The sequence below is a fragment of the Carcharhinus amblyrhynchos genome, chromosome 10 (assembly GCF_965287045.1).
Source record: "Carcharhinus amblyrhynchos chromosome 10, sCarAmb.v2.hapA, whole genome shotgun sequence".
Lineage (NCBI taxonomy): Eukaryota > Metazoa > Chordata > Chondrichthyes > Carcharhiniformes > Carcharhinidae > Carcharhinus > Carcharhinus amblyrhynchos.
Window position 1 is genome coordinate 53,900,740 of NC_137333.1, and position 24,042 is coordinate 53,924,781.

At 42.1% G+C, this 24,042-nt stretch overlaps 1 protein-coding gene across 11 annotated transcripts in view; it reads left to right on the top strand.

The window, feature by feature from the left end:
• The window catches only part of dlg2 (discs, large homolog 2 (Drosophila)), a 941,559-nt gene that overhangs the window by 908,762 nt on the left and 8,755 nt on the right, over positions 1-24,042 (top strand). For all 11 annotated transcript variants that reach the window (XM_080197062.1, XM_080197064.1, XM_080197065.1 and 8 more), the window contains 2 exons: positions 12,979-13,151; positions 19,207-19,316. In XM_080197062.1, coding sequence (XP_080053188.1) covers positions 12,979-13,151; positions 19,207-19,316 — 283 coding nt within the window. The remainder of the gene's footprint in view (positions 1-12,978; positions 13,152-19,206; positions 19,317-24,042) is intronic.

Below are 24,042 nucleotides of genomic sequence, written 5' to 3' on the forward strand. Positions count from 1 at the left end.
TGGTGTACTTTCTGCAACATATTGTCATCGATTCTGCTTTCAACTCCACTTGCATGGCAAGATTCATGGTTACATGTGAAATCACTGCAATCACATTGCCTTCAACGTTGTAAGTCACTTTGTTATCATTAACCTGGCTGTGATAGTAATACTGCTAAATATGTCAGCTACTTGATTATGTGGACTTGCAAGATACACAACCTTGATGTAATATTGATAAAGATGATCTGAGCATCTGTAGATGCATAGAGGTCGATGATCAGACCCTGAGGTGCCTAACAGCGCTTGGCGATCTGCGCAGAGAGTGAACTTTCTATTGCAGAGATACATATGCCAATGTTCACAAACATTGATGAAGACTAGTGCTTCCCACTCTCCAGCAAAGTATTTACATCCAGTTTCCAACAACAGGCATGATGTGTACACAATTGACCATTCATTTCCTCCAGTGTACTGTGAGAGTTCTATCACAAATCTTGATGCTCCAGTTGTGATATATGTTTTCCGCAAGGACCGGCAGAGAAGCTAAATTCATCTTTAACATATCAAATACTGTTTGCTGTGCACTTGTCCATTCCCATTGTGCATCTTTGCAAATAATTTTTGAAGAGGCTCTGCAGTCTCTGTATACTTAAGAACAAACTTATGATACAAATTGGCAACACTGAGGAATGATACCAACTCTCATTCATGCTAGAGGACCACAAGTGCATGAATAACTTTGATGGTATTGTGTGTAGGCTTTACTCCAGCTTCAGTCACTCAGTGCCTTAGAAAATTGATTTCAAATGATGTGAATGTGCATTTGTCTTTTCCAAGCATCAAATTGTGTTGTGTGAGCACCTTTGATAACCTTTTGTCATAGTTGGTTTTGCCCCTTGCGTGGACAACAATATCATTAAGTAGGTTGGCATCCCCTCAATATCTGACAAGACTGAAGAAATGATCCTCTGAAATGCACTAAGTGCTGAACTTAGCCCATAGAACATTCTGTGGTACTGAAGCACACCTATTGAGTTAAAAAAAAGTGGTAAGATATCAGCCTTGCCCTACCAGTAGTATCTGAAGATAGCTCCATCACATGTCAACACATTTCGGCACATAAAATGACACCGACAGTTCTTTGATCAAAAGAAATGGTTATAAGTCTGAAATTGTTGCTGTGTTGACTGCCTTATTGTTGTATGGTCTAACCTGGCTATTTTTGCATTGTACAATGATTAAGTTCAGTATGTATGGGAATGAGTTGATTCCCTCTGCTTCAAGTCGTTTCAGCTCCTGGGACACTTAGGCAGAGATCACAAATGGAAACTATCTCAGATTTTATGAAACTAATGGAATTAGTGTATCAATGCAAGCAACATGGCAGTATCCCTTAATCTCATCAAACAAGCAAATAAGAAAGAATTTTCTTGTATATAGTCAGTGTCTTTGATCACATTCGTGTGTGTTCAAGTGGTGTGTCAAGTTTATCAAAGAGGTTTACCCCTACAAGATTTCTGCCTTTGGCAGTGAAGAACATGAACTTGTCTAGGTTAATACTTTTGTAGCACACTGGAACTGTGGTCATTCCCAAAGCTGGAATAATTAGTCATCGTAAGCTTGAAGAGTGATAGAAAGTTGTAAAAGATAATGATGGTAATATTTGTCACTCAACGTCAATACTTTTAATGAAGAGTGACACTGCACTTTCTTGGTCTCTACTGTGCAATTGTCAAAATGCTCTGGGGTTTTACAGTTTGTGTTGATATACATGTGCTGTATTTCACTCTCAAAATGGGTTTCTTCACTGTCGAACTGATGAAGTCGTTGTTTCCGAAGACCTGAGCACCTTTACAAAGTGATTCATTTTTAAGCATGAATTACACTTTTTCTCTCAAGCTGGCCATGGTTTGGGACTCAGTTGGTGTTAGAACATTTCCACAATTTGGGCAAATTTCTTTGGCTGAACCTATTAAGGTCTCTTTGTCTGTAACCACTGCACTTGAGCTAGTTGGACAAGTTAATAACGCCATAAGAATGAGGCTGCATTTTTGTGTAACCTCTTCAAATTAAATGCGGAGGATTTGATTTGGACTGTCAAGAGGAAACTTAATTCTTGGAATTAAAGTTATTTTCATTAATTAATTAGTATGCCAAATTTAAATGTAGAAGGCAACTGCCGGAACATTGCCACTTATTGTTTTATGGGCTCACCATTTTCCCGGCATGTCTGGTAGAATGTATATCTTTCAATCATCACACTTTCCTTTGGCCTGAAATATTTTTCAAGAGCACTTACCATTGTATCAACATAAACATGCCTTCTCTGAGATGCTGAAATACTTGCAGTCTTCAGTTCTGAATTTCCCATTTTGATATAAATCAAGTTTGACAATTAAGTAATAAACTCACAATGACAAACAATCTAACAAACACTCTGGCCCCAATATTTTCACAAAGAATACAGGGAAGTATAGCATTATGGAGGAAATCCACAAGATATGGAGGTCATTAAGTTTAAGTTTGTTTATTATTCACAAGTAAGGCTTACATTAACACTGCAATGAAGTTATTGTGAAATTCACCTGATCAATTATCATTGATCACAGAGTTGGCTGGAGATCATGGGTAGTGCAGAGGAACTTTGAGGGTGGGGAGCCGTTGATTTTCCAATGAGGGGAGACCATGATTGACAGATCATATCTGTCAAGGATGAAGATTTTCTTGAAGTGCTGGATGACGCTTTCTTGCTCATCCTGGGAGACAACTGCTTCCTCGCCATTTTGCTGTCAGGTTTCTGGAGGCCTGGGAAATTCAGTTGGCAACTATTTTGTTTAAATCAGACTCCATATTTCACTTTGGGAACCTGATTTAAATATTACAATGAAGTGTCCTGTTTCTTCATGATGGGAAACACAAATACAAACCACACAATCCATCACTGTAAAAATGATGGGAACAAATTCCCCAACTTCAAATTTTCAGCAACACACACCAACCCCTATAAAATTGAAATGCAGCCCTCAGTGCAATGTGTGCTAGAGCCAATCATGGATGCTAAGACCCAACGGCCTGTGCAAAATACCAAACAAATTGGTCAGAAAGGCCTAATCACGTTAAGAACTTGCTGGGCTCAATCTGGCCCTGAATTTTGAATTCCAAGCAAGTTTTGGGTGGGTGGATAATGAGCTCAGTTAAAAGCTCACCTGCTACTCCAGTAATGAGGCCCGGGCTACTTTAACTTCTGTACCTCATTTAAATCCCATTAGCCAATTGTTCATCCGAAACAGGCAGGAAGTCATCAGCTTGGAAAAAATATATGGCCTACCAGCATCAGGAAGGTGTCAAAATCTTCTAGCCCATCTCACTCAGCTCTCTGCATGTGATATAGATAAATCAATTGCCTAAGCTTTCTTATGGGGCCCAGAAGAGCACTAATCTGACCTCAGTTCCTGGTCCTGTCGTTTTCTGATGGAAAAGACAACAGCTTCCCAGTTTGGACCAGCAGTTACAATTGCATTCAGTTTCTAATGATGTAATCAGGCCCCAACATGCAAAAAAGGCCCTGCCAGCTTTGACAAGAACTCAGTGTAGATGGTTAAAGCTAGGAACAATGGGTTCTTGGCACCTTTTGATAACACCTGGTGAGTTACTTTTGATGGATGTTTTGTTTGCAGCTATTTCTGTATTTTTTTGTGTATTGTCTTTTGAAGTGTTAATATATTTAACTAGTCATATGTTTTGCAAACATTTAAGACAGTGTCCTAGAAATGTTTTTGTGTGAATTGCTACACTGATGCACATCACAATTTCAATGGATTGTTCTGATGACAAATCTATCATCTTGCTTTTATCCATTCTGTTAGGCAATTAATGAAGGAGGAGATGTCTCGTCTCTCTCTTTCTGATGCTCTCTTTCCCTCCCAATGAGTCAGGCCATAGATATGGGGATGTCATCAGTTCTCCAGAATTTAGGTATATCTGGCTAAGCATGAATAATTTTTCCATATCCTTTCCAACAGTTCCTCTCATATTTTAAAGCAAATTTGGATTACCCTACTTCAGTCTATTTTCTGTCATGGAATCATAGAATATCTTCAGTGTAAAAGGAGGCCATACTGCCCATCAAGTCTGCATCAACAACAAAAGAAATGGCAAAGGTGATAGCGGATGCCTTAGTAATTATTTATCAAAATTCGCTGGACTCCGAAGAAGTGCTGGAAGATTGGAAAACGGCTATTGTTACGCCACTGTTCAAAAAAGGTAGCAGACAAAAGGCAGGGAATTATAGGCCGGTTAGTTTAATGTCTGTAGTTGGCAAAATGCTAGAATCCGTCATCAAAGAAGAAATAGCGAGGCACCTAGAAAAGAATGGTTTGATCAAGCAGACACAGCACGGATTCATTAAGGGGAAGTTGTGTTTAACAAATTTATTGGATTTCTATGAGAATGTGACTAGTGTGGTAGACAGAGGGGAACCAGTGGATGTGATGTTTTTAGATTTCCAGAAGGCGTTTGATAAGGTGTCTCATAAAAGGTTGCTGCAAAAGATTAGGGTGCACGGAGTTGGGGGTAAGGTGTTAGCGTGGATAGAGGATTGGTTGTCTAATAGGAAGCAGAGAGTTGGAATCAATGGGTACTAATCTGGTTGGCAGTTGGTGACTGGTGGAATGCCGCAGGGATCGGTGCTGGGGCCTCAACTGTTTACCACTTACATAGATGATCTGGAGGAGGGGGCTGAGTGTAGGACAATGAAATTTGCTGATGACAGGAAGATGAGTGGAAAAGCAAATCGCGTGGAAGGTGCGAAAAGTCTGCAGAGAGATCTGGATAGGCTGAGTGAGTGGGCGAGGACCTGGCAGATGGAGTATAATGTTAGCAAATGTGAGGTTATCCACTTTGGTAGAAATAATAGTAGGAGGGATTATTATTTAAAAATGCTTCAGCATGCTACGGTGCAAAGGGACCTGGGGGTCCTTGTGCACGAATCGCAAAAACCCAGTCTGCAGGTGCAGCAGATGATCAAGAAGGCGAATGGAATGTTGGCCTTTATAGTGAGGGAGATAGAATATAAAAGTAGGGAGGTCTTGCTGCAACTGTACAGGGTACTGGTGAGGCCGCAACTGGAGTACTGTGTGCAGCTTTGGTCGCCGTATTTGCGCAAGGATATTTTGGCCTTGGAGGGAGTGCAGAGAAGGTTCACTAGGCTGATACTGGAGATGAGGGGGTTAGCCTAAGATGAGAGATTGAATAGACTGTGTCTGTACTCGTTGGAGTTTAGAAGGCTGAGGGGGGAATCTTATAGAGACATATAAGATAATGAAGGGAATAGATAGGGTAGAGGTAGAGAGATTCTTCCCGCTTAGAAAGGATAGCAGACCTAGAGGGCACAGCCTCAAAATAAGGGGGAGCAGTTTAGATCGGAGTTGAGGAGGAACTTCTTCACTCAAAGGGCGGTGAGTCTCTGGAATTCTCTGCCCATTGAAGTGGTGGAGGCTACCTCGCTGAATATATTTAAATCACGGGTAGATAGATTTCTGATAGACAGGGGAATTAAGGGTTATGGGGAGAAAGCGGGAAAGTGGAACTGATCCACTTCAGATAAGCCATGATCTTGTTGAATGGCAGGGCAGGCTCGAAGGGCTAGATGGCCTACTCCTGCTCCTATTTCTTATGTTCTTATGTTCAATCCCACCCAGGCCCTAACATATTTATCCTACTAATCCACCTGACGCTCCCCTAACACTAAGAAGCAATTTCGCATGACCAATCAACCTAACTTGCATATTTTTGGACTGTGGGAGGAAACCGGAGCACCCGGAAGAAACCCATGCAGATATGGGAAGAATATGCAAACTCCGCACAGACAGTCACCCAAGCTGGGTCCCTGGCATTGTGAGGCAGCAGTGCTAACCACTGTGCCACCATGCCACCTGTCAAAAATTATAACTTTGCATTGTTAAACTGCATTGATTTAGAGCCATTTCCATCACTGTTGCCCTGGGAGTCACTTTAAGTTAATTCATGGACAAAATATTTATTCTTCAGCCAATCTGATTAAAACTGATTCCTTTGTCATTATTGCTTTACTATTTTTAAACCATATGTGCAACCTGGCTGTAGCATTGCAAAACAACTTTGTTGACTGTAAACCACTTTGAGATGTCCAAAGGTTGCAGAAGTTGCAAGCCTTTTCTTTATTTTTTAGTTCCTGAATTAGCATTCTTAGCAGCCAATGTTCATTTTGGCTTGTAAGTGCTGCAGCACTGCCAGTTACCCCAGCACCCATCCAGCTCACAGCCTCTGTCTCTCTGTGCCAGTAATATGTCTTAAAATTTAGGGGAGCAAAGCCACCACATTTCTATCAGAAGCATAAAGCTGACAGTACTCTGTGGCATTTTATCAATCCTGGTAAATTTAAAACTGCTTTTTTCATTGAGAGAGGGAAAACTTCTCAGAAAATTTATAATTCAAGATAAATTAAGCTGTGTTGACTCTGCTAAGGAGATGAAGCAAAAGAGGCAGGGAGAATTAACTATGGAAATAATTATACCTGGGGGTTGCATTTCCTTCCATTAACTCAAAATCTTATTTTCTCACATGGGTAATTGAATCAAATCAGTTTGATGCTTTTTAGATCCATTTAATTGAGCAGTGATAAAATTTCTAACCAGAACAAAGTCTATTATTTATCATACTGTTCAAAACACCTTTGGGAAGCTGACCAGTGCTTTGGAAGTACATAAAATATGCAAATGTGGAGATGTAGCACATAAATGGCTGCCATTACCCAATCTCTCAACGTCATTGACACTGACAGATTTAGTAACCTGTTTTGAAGCTATAGCAAGCAGAATAATGCATTGTACTTGTTTTCCGTTGTACAAATTGTCACTTAAATACATTGCTGTAATTTCCAAAATGTATTTTATAGGCTACAATGATACATTTAAAGATAATGTGGATTACTGTGTCATGGATGTACACCTGCAATCCCCAATATGCTGTTAATAAACTTAGATTGCTATTGAGAAGGCAGTTGTTAAGTCTATAACATGGCAGCAGAAAATGTGAGATTCATTTGAATACAGTTACATTTGTGGAGACAGGCAGTCAGTTTTTTTTCCAATCTTTATCACCCTATTTTTGCAGCTCCGAGCAAAGGGTCGTTTATTGAATTTGAAGCATTTTGAGATGTTCCTCAGAGATGTAATAAGATGCTATTTAAATGCAGGCCTTGTTTTCAGTCTGTGATAATGATAATCATATGACTGAGAAAATAAGTACTAGTGGTACAATGTATGCAATTGTATGAGCTGTATTGTATATCGTATGAGCTGAAAAGAGTTATTTAGAGACACTTGTCTTGTTCCTCTTCTACATTTTGTATCGCCCTGCTGCAACCAAATTAGCAACCCTGACAGTCATTGTCCAGAGATATTCTAGTGTGAAAATACAGAATTAGGCAAACAATCTTAACTAAGGTTACAGTTTCATTCACATGTTTGTAAGGCAGAGCTGCAAAGAGACAATTATAATTCAGCAGATATAATCAATTGGTGGCCATGACAGATTAAGGGTTATGAAGCATGCCGCCAATACATTGCTGTTTTTATGTCACTAGATTTCAACCCTTTTATTCATCAGACAGCAAGGTTTTGATCTCAGTCTCACTTGTTGGGAAAGGTGCAAATTGAAGTCTGAGGGAAGAAGACCATCAAGCAGTTTACCTTAACCATTTTTGCACCCATTTGGTCTATTGGTTGGAAAATAATGTATTACTAGAAAATAGTGACAGGATACCTAGAATAGGAAGAAGTAGCTTTAAATAAATGTGATTAGTTAACATGATTGACAAAATTACTCATATCTTGCTGTTATATTTGTACAACAGAGCTGGTTTGATAGACCTTACAGCCGCTTATCACTTGCTGCTTTTAGAGAAGGAATGATGGTTTTAGATCATAAACTTCTGGGGCTCATCTTAGCCAGAACAGTATATATCTTTTAATGGTGATTGTTTCATAGAAGAATCCAGATGAAGGAATCATGTTGCTTACCAGGAGGTGTTCCCATTAACAGACTTATATTGTACATAAATACCATTTCATTAAATAGATTAACATATTCTAAGGCATAATTTACTGCTAATCAATGCATGCCAGGAAATAACCATTTTTGTATGTGTTAAAAAGCCCACTGTGATGTTGCTTCTTGTATCGCTCAGTAATGCCAGCTAAAAAGTTATTTTAAAAGTTTCAATACAATGGACCCCATTCTTCCATTTTGAAGCTAACTGCTCACACACCAGCGGGAAAGCAAAAGTGTTTCCCATTGACAGCATCTTTTACTTAGGATTCACCCACCTGAAAGATGCTAATGAGCTCATTTCAAGCAACCAGCCAGCCAACTCTGCAGTTCCAAGATTGGGACAAGATGATTAAAGGGCTCCCTGATCTCGGTGCTTAGACAGGTCCCCCACCCCACCTTCACTGACCAAGGGAGCACCACCAACCCTTCACCAAAGAGGAGCATCCTTCCCACAACCATAAATGATGGGTAACCCCCTCCTCCCCCACATCACATAGGCATGAGCATGACCTGATCCAATTCCCCAACACCACTCAGGGCCCCCTCAGATCCCTTCCCCACTCAGACCCTCTAGTCAGCCCCCTTGCCCTCAGATCCTCCCCCTCAGACACCCTACTTCATGTCATACACCTTGACAGTGTCCACAGTACACAGTCCCTGGCACTCTGAGCTAACACCCTGGCTTGATGTTTGGGGCTGTGAGGAATGGGTCAGGAAGGTAGGTCTAGTAGCCATTTACCCTACTGCTGCTGCCAGGGTGCAGAGGAAGGATCCCTCAGATGTCCTGGGGGTTTGGATAGGCTCAGGCTGGAGGCAAGGTGTTGACCTCGCCACTGTCCCCCAGGATGGGGTTGTTGTGATTGGACTGCCCCTTCTAGCCCTGGCAGACCTGAAGATCACCCCTGATATGGTGATTTCAGGCAACCCTGTGAGCAATATCTGCATTCTTGTCTGTCAGCTGTGAAAATTTTGAAGTGGCCAGGTTACTTTAATTTCCAAAGATTTCTTCAAAATGATTGTGGTTTGTAAAAGAAGAAGTGAAGCCACAGGCTATCAATCAGGCTTTGACTTTGTCTAAATCAGAATCAAAGGGGTAATTGAGGTGCATACCACTGCGAAGGGAAATGAAAATGAACACAGGTGGCTGCAGGATGATAGAAATCCATTGAGCAGTCAATTGAAGTGTTTTTCAAGGCCCTGCACATCGAATTTGTTAGAGATCAAAGGGTTCCATTGTAATGGCAAGGGTTTCAAAGAATTTGACTTGCTAGGAAACCTCAGAAAATTGAGGCTGAGTGCACAGCTCTGCAATCTGGGACCCCCCCCCAACCCCAAACCCAATGGAATTGACATCTCTCTCCATCAGAAACTTCAAAGGGGTCTGCTCACAGAGAGAAAGGGACATCTTTTCTGCAGAATGGAATGCTGCAATGGTTTAGAATCATGCCAGGTGATTGGGGGGGGGATCATGGAGATTAGTCCAGCCACGACATACCCATCCCAGTAGAGAGTATTGAGGTTAACTCCTTGCCCCAGCTTGAACATAAGAACATAAGAAATAGGAGCAGGAGTAGGCCATCTAGCCCTTCGAGCCTGCCCCGCCATTCAATAAGATCATGGCTGATCTGTCGTGGCTCAGTTCCACTTTCCCGCCCTCTCCCCATAACCCTTAATGACTCTTATTGGACCCTTCTTCTACAGCCTGGCAGCAGCAGAGGGACAAATGGCCACTGAAACTACCTCCTCGAACTCCCTTGGGGCCAAGGCACCAGGCCACAGTGTCAGTGCCAGAGGGCAATGCACTGTTGACACTGCCAAGACATGTGGCTTAAATGGAGGCTGAATGGGGGCTCTGAGGGGGACAAGGAGCTGGAGGGGTGCCGGGTCATCCTCATGCTTGCGTGGAGTAGATGACACATGATTTGAGTGGTGCAGAGGAATATGCCTTTTTTTTGAGGCATTGGTGGTAGTCTCCTGAACCCTTGAGATCCAGCATGTCATGTCCCCACTTGTGGGTAACAGCTGTAAAGCCCAGCCTGTGCCGTTCCCACTGGCATATCAAGTGAATGCAGGGAGGCTGTTGATTGGCTGTCAAATCTGCTAATGACATTCAAATTAATGGGGTTGCATAATTATTAAGTGGCCGCCCACTCTGGGCAGGAAGCCGATCGGGGCCGGAGTGGTGTGTCGGTGAATCTGGAGAGCCCTCACTCCCGTTGTGAATCCCAATTTTTTTTAGCTGACGCATCATTCACCAGGTATCAGGATTCCTGCCGGCTATCTGAGGAGGTTGGAGAATCACCCCCTAGTGCAGACCAAAATATAGCTAAGTTGTAGACGTTTTGACCTGGAATTACAGTGCAAAATTAGTGGAAGTGCCCAAAAATTAGAAATTCTGCACCTGAACACAGCACTTCCCATTTTCAATTTGGATTGGAGGCAGTTTATATTTTCTGCATGCATGCTTCACTGAGGCAGCTTTGCACTTTAATCAGCAGCTTTCCCCACTGAAGTTAGAATTTGATAGCCTAAGTATAAAACCTGAAGTGTGTTGAGTAAATCTGAAAGAGCAGGTCTGAACTTGCACATATCTTTGGATAGCCAAGATATCACTGTGGAGAGGTAAAGTTATGTCTTTGGATATATCCTTTGAGCTTGGTCAGGTGCTCTTTAGGAGAAGTTGCAATTTGGATTTGTTAATTGTAGGCATGAACATGGGTAAAAAGTACATAAAGCCATTGACTGTCAAGCACATTGGGAGCATCAATAGACTGCCAAAATCAACAATTAAAAACATCAAAGCAACTGAGAAGAGAACTTGTCAAAAGTGTGTAGAGGAACTGTCAAAAACTGTGAATAGGAGCTATCAAGTTCTTGCCCTTTAAATCTTTGAAAAAATATGGCTCAAGTTTAAAAAAAAATTGCTTGCTATTTCATTTTATCTGTTGACATAAGCCTGAGAGTTTTCATTACTGAATTAATGCTGCATGATTGATTTCACAATAATCCATTATCACATTAGGGTACCTGCCATTCCACAGTTTAGCCCAGATTTTAACTATACCAGAGAGGCACTCTGTCATGGCAACAGTCGCAGAAATGGATGAAATATTTAAGCTAGGCATTTTCCTCCCTCACGGGGCAGTATTAGAGTTGGTCTGGAGTTTGTGCATGTACAATTACAGAGGCAGTTGGCTATTTAAATCACAGCTGCCTCTGCTGAAGTGGGATCTTGGAAGGTTAGATGTGTGAAAACTGGAGTGGACAGATCAGGTTAGGAAATAGGATCTTGGTGTATTATTTTGGCTAGCCAGTATACTCCTTCGGATAGGGTCCAGGGACACCTTTCAGAGAGGTAAGTGCCCTTTGGGATTGTTAAAATTGAACATGATTATGCACTTTTAATGCATGAGCCCATTAGAACTGTCGAACGGTCAAAGAACTGTCCATCTATCCAAGAACTGTTAAAAAGCTGCTCAGTTGTCAAGGAACAGTCCAGTTGTCAATGAACTGTAAAAGAGCTGTCCAGAAAGTGTCCAAAAGCTGTCCAGGGAGTGTCAAAGTTGTCAAAGAACTGTCTAGGGATATTATGTGATTTGGCATGAAACGGAAAAGGTGGCATGTAGAGACATGGGTTGGCTTGAGATGGCACTATGTTGCAATACAGGATATAGGAACAATGAGTGGATAAAGGGGTATAGGTTGGAATTAGGGTTGACATAATTTGGCATTAAGTTGCCATAGGGTAAGGGGTGGGATGGAATCCATGGATTGGGTGGGCACCATAGCTTGACATGGATGGGGCATAGAGAGTATGAGGGTTCATGAGACTTTGGCTGAGAGCTGAAGGGATTTTTAAAAATTAATTACTGTGCCAGGGGCAGAAACAAGTCTTGTGCCCAGCCCACCTCTGCACCTGATACCCTGTGCATTTATTTATCCACCTCAGCTTGTTTTTCAGCCCCCATAACCTGATCAAAATTCTAGCCTGCAGGCAGAATGTTTAAAGATCGGGTTTGCTGAGCTGGAAAATTTCCTGATGCAGTGAACCCGAACCAGGGACGAAATACTGGTTCTTTGATTGACAGCTGCAAGGAGTTTTGGACTCTTTGTGGTGGGACAATGAGTTCGAATGCCTGTTATTATAAAGCATTACGTAGTTAAAGGATTGTAAATGTAGTAAATGGTTTTTATGAATGGTTGTTTTATTCAATATAGAGAAGTCTGCACTAGACACTTAGGACTTTAGTTTATCAAAGTTTATTTAATCTCATCTCTGCATGGGATGTCCCCATAGTGGATATTGGGTAAGTTGGCAGGTTGATATAAGTGCAAATAGTGATAGGTGTGTGGTGGGTTATAAACAGTCATGGGCATGGATACAGGGGCATAAGTAAGCACGCATGATTTAAGGAGCTCAGGTGTAGTACAAGGGCATAGGTTGCAATGGAGGGAATGATGCATTATGGGGGTTAGCATTGAGCGTGAGATGGCAGCTGTTGGCATGAGGAGTTGTGGGTGAGTGAGGGGGTGAAGGCTGGCGAAATGGTCCAGGTTTTGTTCTTTTATTAAGATTTGGATACAATGCTAGATCCCCAATGCAGGCCTTCTGCACCCAACAGCTTTCTCACCACTTCCAGGATCACCAGCCCTATCTTCTGATATAGCCTGCCACCACCCCCTACCTCCCCAACCTGGAAATCTGAGCAGCTATTTTACAAAGTTGGGTTCACAGTGCCAGGAATTCTCTGGATTTTCTGCAGCCAGTCTAGGCTTTTGTTCACACATTTTAAGAGCTAGACAAAAATATAGCAGTTGATATTGGTACTAGTATGGCTATAATTTTTAATAATTGATTGTGCACCATTAAATACTAACTTAAGCTTTTTACCCTCTTTTAAAAAGATACCACAAGACCAAAACGTGACTATGAAATGGATGGACGGGACTATCACTTCATTACCTGTAGAGATCAGATGGAAAAGGATATCCAGGAGCACAAGTTTATTGAAGCAGGACAATATAATGATAATCTATATGGAACCAGTGTCCAGTCTGTAAAATATGTGGCTGAAAGGGTGGGTTGTTTCTTTAATTAGAAAAAAATCAAAATTCTAGGGAGGGCAAAAAGAATTTGGCCTTCTCAATGTGAGGGTGTGCATGTTCAGAATGAAAATTAGGGTGGGGGATTTCTCTGGGCCTGCTAGTTTTTTATTCATTCATTCATGGGACACGGGCATCAACATCTTTTGCCCAAACCTAATTGCTCTTGAGAGGGTGGTGGTGAGTTGCCTTCTTGAATCGCTACAGTCCATGTTCTGTGGGTTGACCCCAATGGTAACTCCAAGGATGTTGATAGTGGGGGGTTCAGTGATGGTTACACCATTGAATGTTAAGGGGCTGTTGTTAGAGTGTCTCTTATTGATGATGGTCATTGCCTGGCATTTGTGTGGTGCGAATATTATTTGCCACTTGTCAGCCCAAGCCTGGACATTGTCCAGATCTTGTTGATTTGAACATGGACTGCTTCAATGTCTGAGGAGTCGCAAATGGTGCTGAACATTGTGCAATCAACAGCCAACAATCCCACTTCTGACCTTATGATTGGGGGAAAGTCATTGATAAAGCAGCTGAAGATTGTTGGGCCTAGGACCTTGAGGGACTCCCGCAGAGATATCATGGAGCTGAGATGACTAAATCTCTACAACTACGACCATCTCCCTAAATACCAGGTATGACTTCAACCAGTGGAGGGTTTGCCCCCTGATACCCATTGACTGCAGTTTCGCTAGGGTTCCTTGATGCCACACTCGGTCAAATGTAGCCTTGATGTCAAGGGCTGTCACTCTCACCTCACCTCACCTCTGGAGTTCAGTTCTTTCGTCCATGTTTGAACCAAGGCTGTAATGAGGTCAGGATTTGAGTGACCTGGGGAAACCCAAACTGGGTGTCACTGAGCAGGTTATTGCTGAGCAGGTGTTGCTTGATGACCCCTTCCATTACTTTACTGATGATTGAGAGTGGACTGATTGGGCGGTAATTGGCCAGGTTGGATTTTTCTGCTTTTTGTGTACAGGACATGCCTGGGCAATTTTCCACATCTTTGGGTAGATGCCAGTGTTGTAATTGTACTGGAAGAGCTTGGCTAGGGGAGTGACAAGTCCTGGAGCTCAAGTCTTCAGTACTATTGCCAGAATGTTATCAGGGCCCATTTGCAGTGTTCACTGCCTCCAACCATTTCTTGACATCACGTGGAGTGAATTGAATTGGCTGGAGACTGGCATCTGAGATGCTGGGGACACTGGAGGAGACCAAGATAGATCATCCACTTGGTACTTCTGGCTGAAGATTGCTGTGAATACTTCAGCCTTATATTTTACACTGATGTGCTGGGCTCCTCCATCATTATGGATGGGGATATTTGTGGAGCCTCCTCCTCCAGTGAATTGTTTAATTGTCCACCACCACTCTCGACTGGATGTGGAAGGATTGCAGAGCTTAGATCTAATTCGTTGGTTGTGGGATCACTTAGCTCTGTCTATCACTCGCTGTTTTTGCCATTTGGCATGCAAGTTGTCCTGTCTGGTAGTTTCACCAGGTTGATACCTCATTTTTAGGTATGCCTAGTGCTGCTGCTCGCATGCCCCCCTGTACTTTCCATTGAACCAGAGTTGATTCCCTGGATTGATGGTAATGGTTGAGTGAGGGAATATGCCAGGCCATGAGGTTGCAGATTGTGCTGAAGTACAATTCCAGTGCTGTTGATGGCCCACAGTGCCCTAGACTTGAGTTGCTAGATCAGTTCAAAGTCTGTCCCATTTAGCATGGTGATAGTCCCACACACTATGGAGGTTATTCTCAATGTGAAGGCAGGACTTTGTCTCCATAAGGACTGTGCGATGGTTAGTCTTACTGATACTGTCATGGACAGATGCATCTGCAGCTGGCAGATTGGTGAGGGTGAGGTCGTATGTTATTTCCTCTTGTTAGTTCCTTCACCACCTGCTGCAGACCCAGTCTAGCAGTTTATTCATAGATTCCTACAGTGCAGAAAGAGGCTATTCAGCCCATCGAGTCTGCACCAACTACAATCCCACCCAGGCCCTATCCCCCTATCTCTATATATTTACCCACTAATCCTTCTAACCTATGCATCTCGGTATACTAAGGGGCAATTTAGCATGGCCAATCAACCTAGCCTGCACATCTTTGGACTGTGGGAGGAAACCGGAGCACCCGGAGGAAACCCACACAGACACGAGGAGAATGTGCAAACTCCACACAGGCAGTGACCCAAGCCGGGAATCAAACTCAGATCCCTGGAGCTGTGAAGCAGCAGTGCTAACCATTGTACGAACGTGCCGCCCAATTATATCCTTGAGGACCTGACCAGCTTGATCAGTAGCGCTGCTGCCGAGCTACCCTAGGGGACAGTGAAATCCCCCATCCAGAGTAAATTTTGTGCCCTTGCCACCCTCAGTGCTTCCCCCAAGTGTTGTTCAACATGGAAGAGTACTAATTCATCAGCCAAAGGAGGATGGTACGGGGTAACTAGTAAGGGGTTAACTTGCCCATGTTTAATGTGAAGCCATGAGACTTCATGGAGTCCAAAGTCAATGTTAAGGACTTCCAGGGCAACTCCCTCCCGACTGTATACCACTATGCCGCCACCTCTGCTGGGTCTGTCCTACCGGTGGGACAGGACATATCCAGGGATGGTAATGGTGGTGTCTGGGGTATTATCTGTAAGGTATGATTCCGTGAGGATGACTATGTTAGGCTGTTGCTTGACTAGTTTGTGAAACAGCTCCCCCAACTTTGGCACTAGCCCCCAGATATTAGTAAGGGGGACTTTGCAAGGTCAACAGGGCTGCTTGTTTTGCCATTGTCTTTTCCAGTGCCTAGGTCGATGCCAAGTGATCCATTCGGTTTCATTTCTTTGTTGAGACTTTGTACGATTATTACAACTGATTGGCTGTTTCATTTCTGAGGGCAGTTAAAAGTCAACCACACTGCTGTGGCTCTGGAGTCACATATAGGCCAGACCAGGCAAGGATGGCAGATTTCCTTCCCTAAAGGACATAGTGAACTAGAGATGGGTTTTTCTGACAATCAACAATGGTTCCATGGTCATCAGTAGATTCTTAATTCCAGATATTTCATATCTAATTCAAATTCCTCTGTCTGCCGTAGGAGGATTCGAACCCAGGTCTCCAGACCGTTATCTGGCTTTTTGAATTAATGGTTGAGCAATAATAACACTAGGCCATCACCTCCCATCCTTGCTGCCAGCAAGAATTGTGATGGCCCGAGGAATCGGTCATCAGACAAAAAACAGGCTTGACACCAAGTGCCAAAGCCGTTGCAATGTTCCTGGCCCAACCCATTCATAATGGGCAATAACCTGACAATTATGCAAATCAATTAGCGGGTTTGACAGTCCATTCACCAGTTCCCCCCTCCATTCATGTGCATCTCGAGTGGGAAATGCACTGGGTGGGCTTTAGTTCTGGTAATGATAGTGTGTGCCTGGCATGTTGGACCCCTAAGATCCAAGGGAACATTACCAACCCCTCAGCAAAGATAGGCATCTTTCCCTCCACCATTCAAAGAACAGGGCATGCCCCTCCTCCCTCCACATTATGCAGACATGAGGGTGACCAGACCCAATCCCCCAGCCCCCTTCCCCTCAGAGCCCCACTCAACCCACTTACCCCTTCAGAGCCCCCACTTAGCCCACTTCCTCCTCAGAGAATGTAGATCCAGTGGTCATTTGCCTCTCTGGCACTTTTAATACCACTGCATCATTCCATTCTGGAACAGAGATTTCTCTTTCTCTCTGTCAGAAGGTGCAGGTGTGAGCAGCCCTTTGAAGTTCTCTGACAGCAAGGCAATGTCATTTTTGCTGGTGGAGAGGGGGTTTTCCTCAGCAGCTGTTCACTCAACCCCAATGTATTCTCATAGCTTTTATCTGAAGCCTCTAAGCTTTCCAGGAAAGCCAAAATTTTTGTAACGCTTTTTATTCCATTGAAAACCTTTGATGCCTTTCAATTTCACAGTATAATGCTGTGAAATAGGCTTTCATTCTTAGCTTAATGGATTTATAGTCAGGCTTCAGTCCATTGTGTTTATTAACCTTTCCCTTCATGCTTGAATGCATTACCCAATATATTCACACAGCATTAAGTCTCTGATCCTTCCTGGTAAGCTGAAACCTTTTGTAGCCCTTTCTATCCAATTGTAAACCTTTGGCCTCTCCAGTATCTCCACTGTTCCAAACCAACTCTAAGCATGATTGACAACTGTGGTTTCTTCAAATAGAATAAGTGATCTACAAAAGTGGAAGTAAAACCATTTAACCGCTTTGAAGAGACTACATTTGTCAATCAGGCTGGAGTCTATATAAACATTGCAGTTAGGAACAATGAAGGTACTTGAGATGCATTCAGGTATGAAGAGAAAAGTAAATCAACAAGATGACTGGAGACTGAGTAGAAAGCACTGCATCATGAAATTGCCAGAGATCAAAGTTTTCAAAGAAATAGAGAGGGTGTCAAAGATTTCTAGGAAGTTTCAGAGACTTCAGGTCTAGGCTGTGTGAATACAGTGGGCTGAGTGAGCAGCTATGGAGAATAGAACCTCCAATGAAATTGACATCTGCTGTCTATCAGAGGACTTTACAGGGACCTCATCATACTTGCAGCAAGTGAAATCTCTGCTGTAGAATGGAGTGTTAAAGTGATGTAAAGTCTGCCAGCTGTCCAGGGGAGAATTAGGGCTGAAGATCAATGGTGGATTCAATGGTGAGCATAAAATGATGTGGCCGCTTCAAAGTTTCATAGCCGACAGGCAGGAATAAAGATGTTGATCAGAGGGCTGCCTAAAATCACCATGCCAGGGGTGATCTTCAGGTCCGCCAAGATTAGAAGGGATAGTCCAACCACTAGACCCCAGTCCCAGTATGGGATCGACTTCCAGAATTAACTGAGCATTTGTAGCTCGCTGGAAGTTGCTGTCCAATTTACAGTTTAATAATGGTGAATGCTGTTAGCCACTCATTATTTCAAAAACAAAATCCAGCCAATTATCTTTAAGCTTGTACGGTCAAATTTGGGACTTCGGGCAAAACACTCCCTCACCTCTGCCGGTAGATTCAATGGTGGGCATAAAATTCAATGGGAGGCCCAAAAATTGGTTTTATGCCAGTGGGAATTTTCCACATGATTTCCCGTTGGTGTATACATAGTGGATCAGGAAACCCGCTGGTGACCAGCATGAAACTGAGTTGCATCCCACTAATGGGATGCAAATAAAGGCCCAACCAAATCTTCTCCCCCAGCCCTAATTCTCCATGAAGCCAGCAGGAAAACACACCAGTCTAGAACACATCTGGTACAACATGGTGTGTAGAAGTTGGAACCTAACTAAAGAATGCATGGGCCAGAACTTGGGATGGATGCCTTCAGCAACCCTGGACCCCAGAACACCACAGCTGTGAGTGGAGGGAGCAACTACAGATGGATCTTCCAGCTTCATTGTCATTGCGGAGGTGTACCTTCCAGCCTCAGAATATTCCTGGACATCCATCTTTTTCATGAAGTCCATCTTCTTTCTTCAATGGTGAAAGTGATGTTGGGCACCTTTTAAATATGGCACCCAGATACGACAAGAGGGCATGTGCAATCAAACCCTTCCCACCATAGAACGCAGCACTAAACCCCTGGATGCATAATTAATGAGTCTGGGCCAAAAAATATAGTGTGGTGTTCCTCAGACTTTGCAGTCAGAAAGACTCCCTGTCCCCTAACCCTACCACAGGACTTAGACCCAGATGGAGAATTCTAGCTATTCTTTAATTATTATTTTAACAGAACTCTGCACAGGTAGATTTATTTAATGGTCTTTGGATTAAAGGGGAAGGAATCAAATAGCTGCTGCAAATTATTCATAAATGATTTTCTGGCCATTTTTAAATATTTGGGTGCAAATGATTGTGTGTGTTAATCATTCATACTTGTCACTTCAAAAAATAAATGATGTATTTATTGTAGCTTAAGATTTCTTACCAGTTCTTTGTCAGTAGAAAAGATGTTGCTGTGCTAAGTATAACAAGCTGGTTCTTATTTCCTTTAGGGCAAACATTGCATACTTGATGTTTCAGGAAATGCTATAAAACGGTTACAAATTGCACAACTTTATCCCATTGCTATTTTTATCAAACCAGTATCTGTGGAGTCATTACTGTAAGTAGTTTGCTCCTTTCCTGATTATGATATTCAGTGTTTAGTATCATTGATTAGGTTAACCATACCTCTGTCTTTAATTGTGCCAATCTCTAAATTTGCAATTGTATGGTGCTTAATTTTGTCTCTCAGAAACATCTCCAAACACTTCACGTGGTGGAACCCTATATCATGATGTATACCTAATTGGATATTTGTGTATTTGCCCATGTGTCTTGCTGAGTTATGGTTTGTTTCCATGTATTTATAGCCTGTGAATACTTATAATACAAGATTATAATCTCAATATAGAATCATAGAATCCTACAGTGCAGAAAGAGGCCCTTCGGCCCATCAAATCTGCACCAAACACAATCCCACCCAGGCCCTACTCCCATATCCCTATATATTATGCCCCACTAATCCCTCTAACCTACGCATCCCTAGACACTAAGGGGCAATTTCTTAGCATGGTGATTCAACCAAACCCGCACACCTTTGGACTGTGGGAGGAAACCAGAATACCCAGAGGAGAATGTGCAATGCCCACACAGACAGTGACCCGAGCCAGGAATTGAACCCAGGACCCTGGAGCTGTGAAGCAGCAGTGCTAACCACTGTGCTACCGTGCCAATCCAAACTGGGTTAACTCATTGAATGTCTGAGATTAATCCGAGTCAAATTTAGATATGTTTGTTGCTGAAACTAATAACAAGGTGTTACAAATGAAGATTGAAAAGTAGGCTTTGCACATGAATGTCACTTTCCACACCCTCCCATTAGGTTTCCATCAATGTGATGGCTACTAAGAGCTTGATATTAACATCCTGTCCCACGACTACTATCACTGAAGGATTGAGAGGGAATCGGGCTGTGATTAAATTAGTGATTGCTCAAAACATGACCCTAATCTATTGTGCATGCACTAATGGGAACTTCATTGACAAATTTAAATTGGATTTCCATTGTGCAAGTTAAAATTCACTGTGTGCAAGTTAAAATTCACTGTGCACAAGTTTCCAGTGGTTGAAAATTCAGCAGTGACAGGGAGACCCTTCAATGAAGCCTTTAATCTCCCCCACCATGAGCATCTCTGATCTCCTGCCCATCCAACCCCAATGTCCTCTGTCTCCCTGGAGCCCCACCCCAGTGTCCTCTCTGTACATCACAATGTTCAGTCATCCACTCCCACCCAATGCAATGTCTCAGCTCAGTTGCCAACTGGGATCATAAAGAATATAGTGAGGGCCTGCCATTAAATTTTGCAGGACTTCTAGATCCCTCGCCTTGACAGGTCCTTTAGTTATTTTTGTCTCTCCTCATACCCTCCCCACCGCTGTAAGTATCAGGCCCAGTGGATGCTTTCTGGTTGGATGCATGATCTATTGAAAGAAATGTTCCAAACTCCATAGCATAATGCAAAGGCTTTTTTTCATTATCAAGGTTCCATTTTGATTTCAGTTTTCCAATTTAGAATCTCAGGAGTTCAAAAAAATCAGATCCTGAAAAAGTACATTTCAACCCTGACCTTCACCTGCAAGTAAATTATGTCTTCTGCGACTTGTTCCCCGCAGCAGTATTGATAGTAGAACACTTTAGCAATCAGTAATTAAATAAACTGCTGGGTGCTTCCATGCCATTACACAGCCCTACAGCAAGTGGTCCTCTCACTGGTTGAAAATTAGGGTCACATAAAGTCTTAAAGTTGAGCAGCTATTGACTAACATTATTTTACCACAGCTCGACGCAGCAAATTAATTCCACGTGTTTATATATAGAAACCTAAGCAATGATGTAACATTTAAAATGTCACTTCACATCAGAAAGTCTGATTGGCAAATTCTGCTGGATATAAGATGCTCCATTATGTGAATAAAACCACTTCGGGCCAGACTGCACATACTGTGGCAACAGCTTGCACCTCCCTGTGTGAATGTAATTGGCTCCAGGCTGCTAATGATGCTTGCAAGCAAAAATCTGTCAGTTTGCAGAAGTTCATTCCAAAGAATTTTCTTTGTCTAAAGATTCATGGTAGTAGTGGTGAATGACCAGGCATAACACGGATCATTTATTTTATTGAAAGCGTGATCAGGATTACTGTTAGTACACTTATGCAGTGTTACTATCCTGCATCTTTAGTTTGGTGAAAGTCTTGATGACAGATGTGTGCATGTATTGTACTTCTTTATATTCTTCTTAATTCACTATTAAGCCATTAGCTATACTGCTCAAAATTCAGAAGTTTGTGTGCATCTTTGAAAACAGTCATTATAAAATTTCAGTTTTAGAGCATCTGTGAGTGAGATTTTTTGTATAATTCTCTTGTGGAGTCTAACAAAGCAGATATGGATGGGATAACAGATGGGCTTGTTTTTGGGTGAGAATGGGACATTGATGTTCCTCCTGATTCTGTAAAAGTAACTCACCTGATGCCTACGCCTTTCTGCAGCCCCCACCGTCAGAAAGTGCCCACTTGGCCCTCTAGAAGAATTTTTTATTTTGTTTTTTTTCATTTTCAGTCAGTGAGCTGCTATTCAGTGCCAGAGACACATGGGCAGATTGTGCTAAACATTAACTTGCAACCCGAATATACAAACAATTTGCAACATTGGCTGATACTAATGACCAAGCATACCAATCACTCTGTCCATCATCCATGCAATGTCAATATATCTCAAGATTTATACTATATGGAAGGAATTGAATAAATAAGATTGTCAGTATTGGCTCAATGAAAGCACTCTTGCTCCCAGTCAAAGGTTTAGTCCTGCATTGTCAGATCTTTGAGATCAGATGGGAAAACAAGTTTGCCTATTCAGATGGATTTAAAATAATCAATTCATGTGAGCATAGAGATTTAATGATCAGGAAAGGGCTAGCTGGACCATTAAGTCTGCGTCCATGATAGCCAAACCATCATGCTGAAACATTTCTTCCAGCATCCCCACTTTCCTCCCTTCCCCATAGCATGTAATCCTCTGGAGGAGACACAGGTACAGAGAAAACACCATCAGAATATAAGGGAGAAAATACTCTCGAAAATTCTTCTCTGACCACATCACATGATCAAAGCTAATCCAGGAGTATATGAACCAAGTGCTATCTGTAGAAAATGCTAGGAAATCTGTCCAAGTCAAATATCAATCAGTTGTCATGATCCCCAAGGAGACAAATAACTTTTATAAAGGTATTTGAATTCCCAATCAACGACTCAAAAAAATTGTACAGCAAGATTTCAAGTTTTAAGACTTTATGTAACAAACAATCTGAAAGCAGCGAAGTCTCAACATAAGCTAGTAGGCAACTAGTACTCCAAACTCCAGAAAAGATCATCCTTATTAATGTTTTAATGCAATTGATAATCCTACATCACATACATATATATTATAGCATGCTCTTCCATTGGATTACAGTCTTCATTGGAAACAGTCCCCAGTGACTCCCAGCTTTCAATAGATTTCTGACATCCTTAAATCTAGTCTATTATTATTACAGTTTAAATTCATGCTTCTTCATCCTCCTCAATCTGTTAAACTGAAATAATCTAATAATAGGGACACGTTTAGCCCTTTTATGGAATTCCATCAGGCTGCCTCTTTATTGTCCTAGAGTGAATGGATTCAGGCCATTGTGAGTAGCTCAGGCTTTTGAAGCTATATCTTTCACCCAATGTGGAGTGACCAAAACTGAGCACAGCACTCTTTCTGTGGTCTGGCCACTGATCTGTATGTCTAAATGCTGTCCTTTGACTTATACTGAATAAACCTATTACTATTAATTCCAGTTTTCTACTATTAATTATATTACTAATACTTAATACCACCCAATATCATGTTAGCTTTAGTTAAAGTATCTTTACATTGATCATGATCTCGACACAATAAGATTTCTTTTAGCTCAAACTCTTTCAGTATTTTTTCCTGCAAATGATAGGTACATTCTACATTGGCATCTCATCATCGATGATATTGTTCAAAGCAGAGCAGGCGATATCTTGTGCACAATTTGACTGCTGTATCAGTCCACATAACAGCAGTACTTTGGTTCATTGGCACCAAGCTAAAGCAGACCCCAAGATCCAGAAAGTTAGACATGAAAGCTAAACCTTAATATTCAAAACAAGTGAGATTTATTCATTCACAGTGGTCATATCTTTAAGTACAAAGATAAAGAAAACAGTGAAAGGAGCTACCCTTCCAGCAAATTGATCATGGGGTAGGGGGTTGGGAGGTGGTGGATTGGGGGCAGATGGTCATGGGGGAAAGGGGTTTTTGGCAGCAAGGGAGGTGAGGTGGCTCTCAGTGGGCCCTCCACCTCCCAATGACCTGGTGTGTAGACAAGGGCAGTGCGGTCAATGTAGTTTATATGGATTTCAGCAAAGTCTTTTACAAGGTCCCACATGGAAGACTTATAAGGAAAGTTAAATCACATGGGATACAGAGTAATCATTGTCCAATCATTGTGTCATCTGCAAACTTACTAATCCTACCCCCTCATAGCCATCTGGTACAGTACTCATCAGAATGGGGAAACATACTTCCATCTGCTGCTGCTCCAATGCTTCAAGGTTATTATAGAATCTGCCTTCTTACTGGTCTTCTTTCAACCTTTTTTTTACTACATTTTGATCTCATCTCAAGCTGCCACAAACCTAAAAGTGTTCCTTTTAAATTGTTGGTCATGACTAATTCCAGTTCACAGTCTGATCCCTCTCCTGCTAGACATCCTGCCCTAAATTCCTGATTGG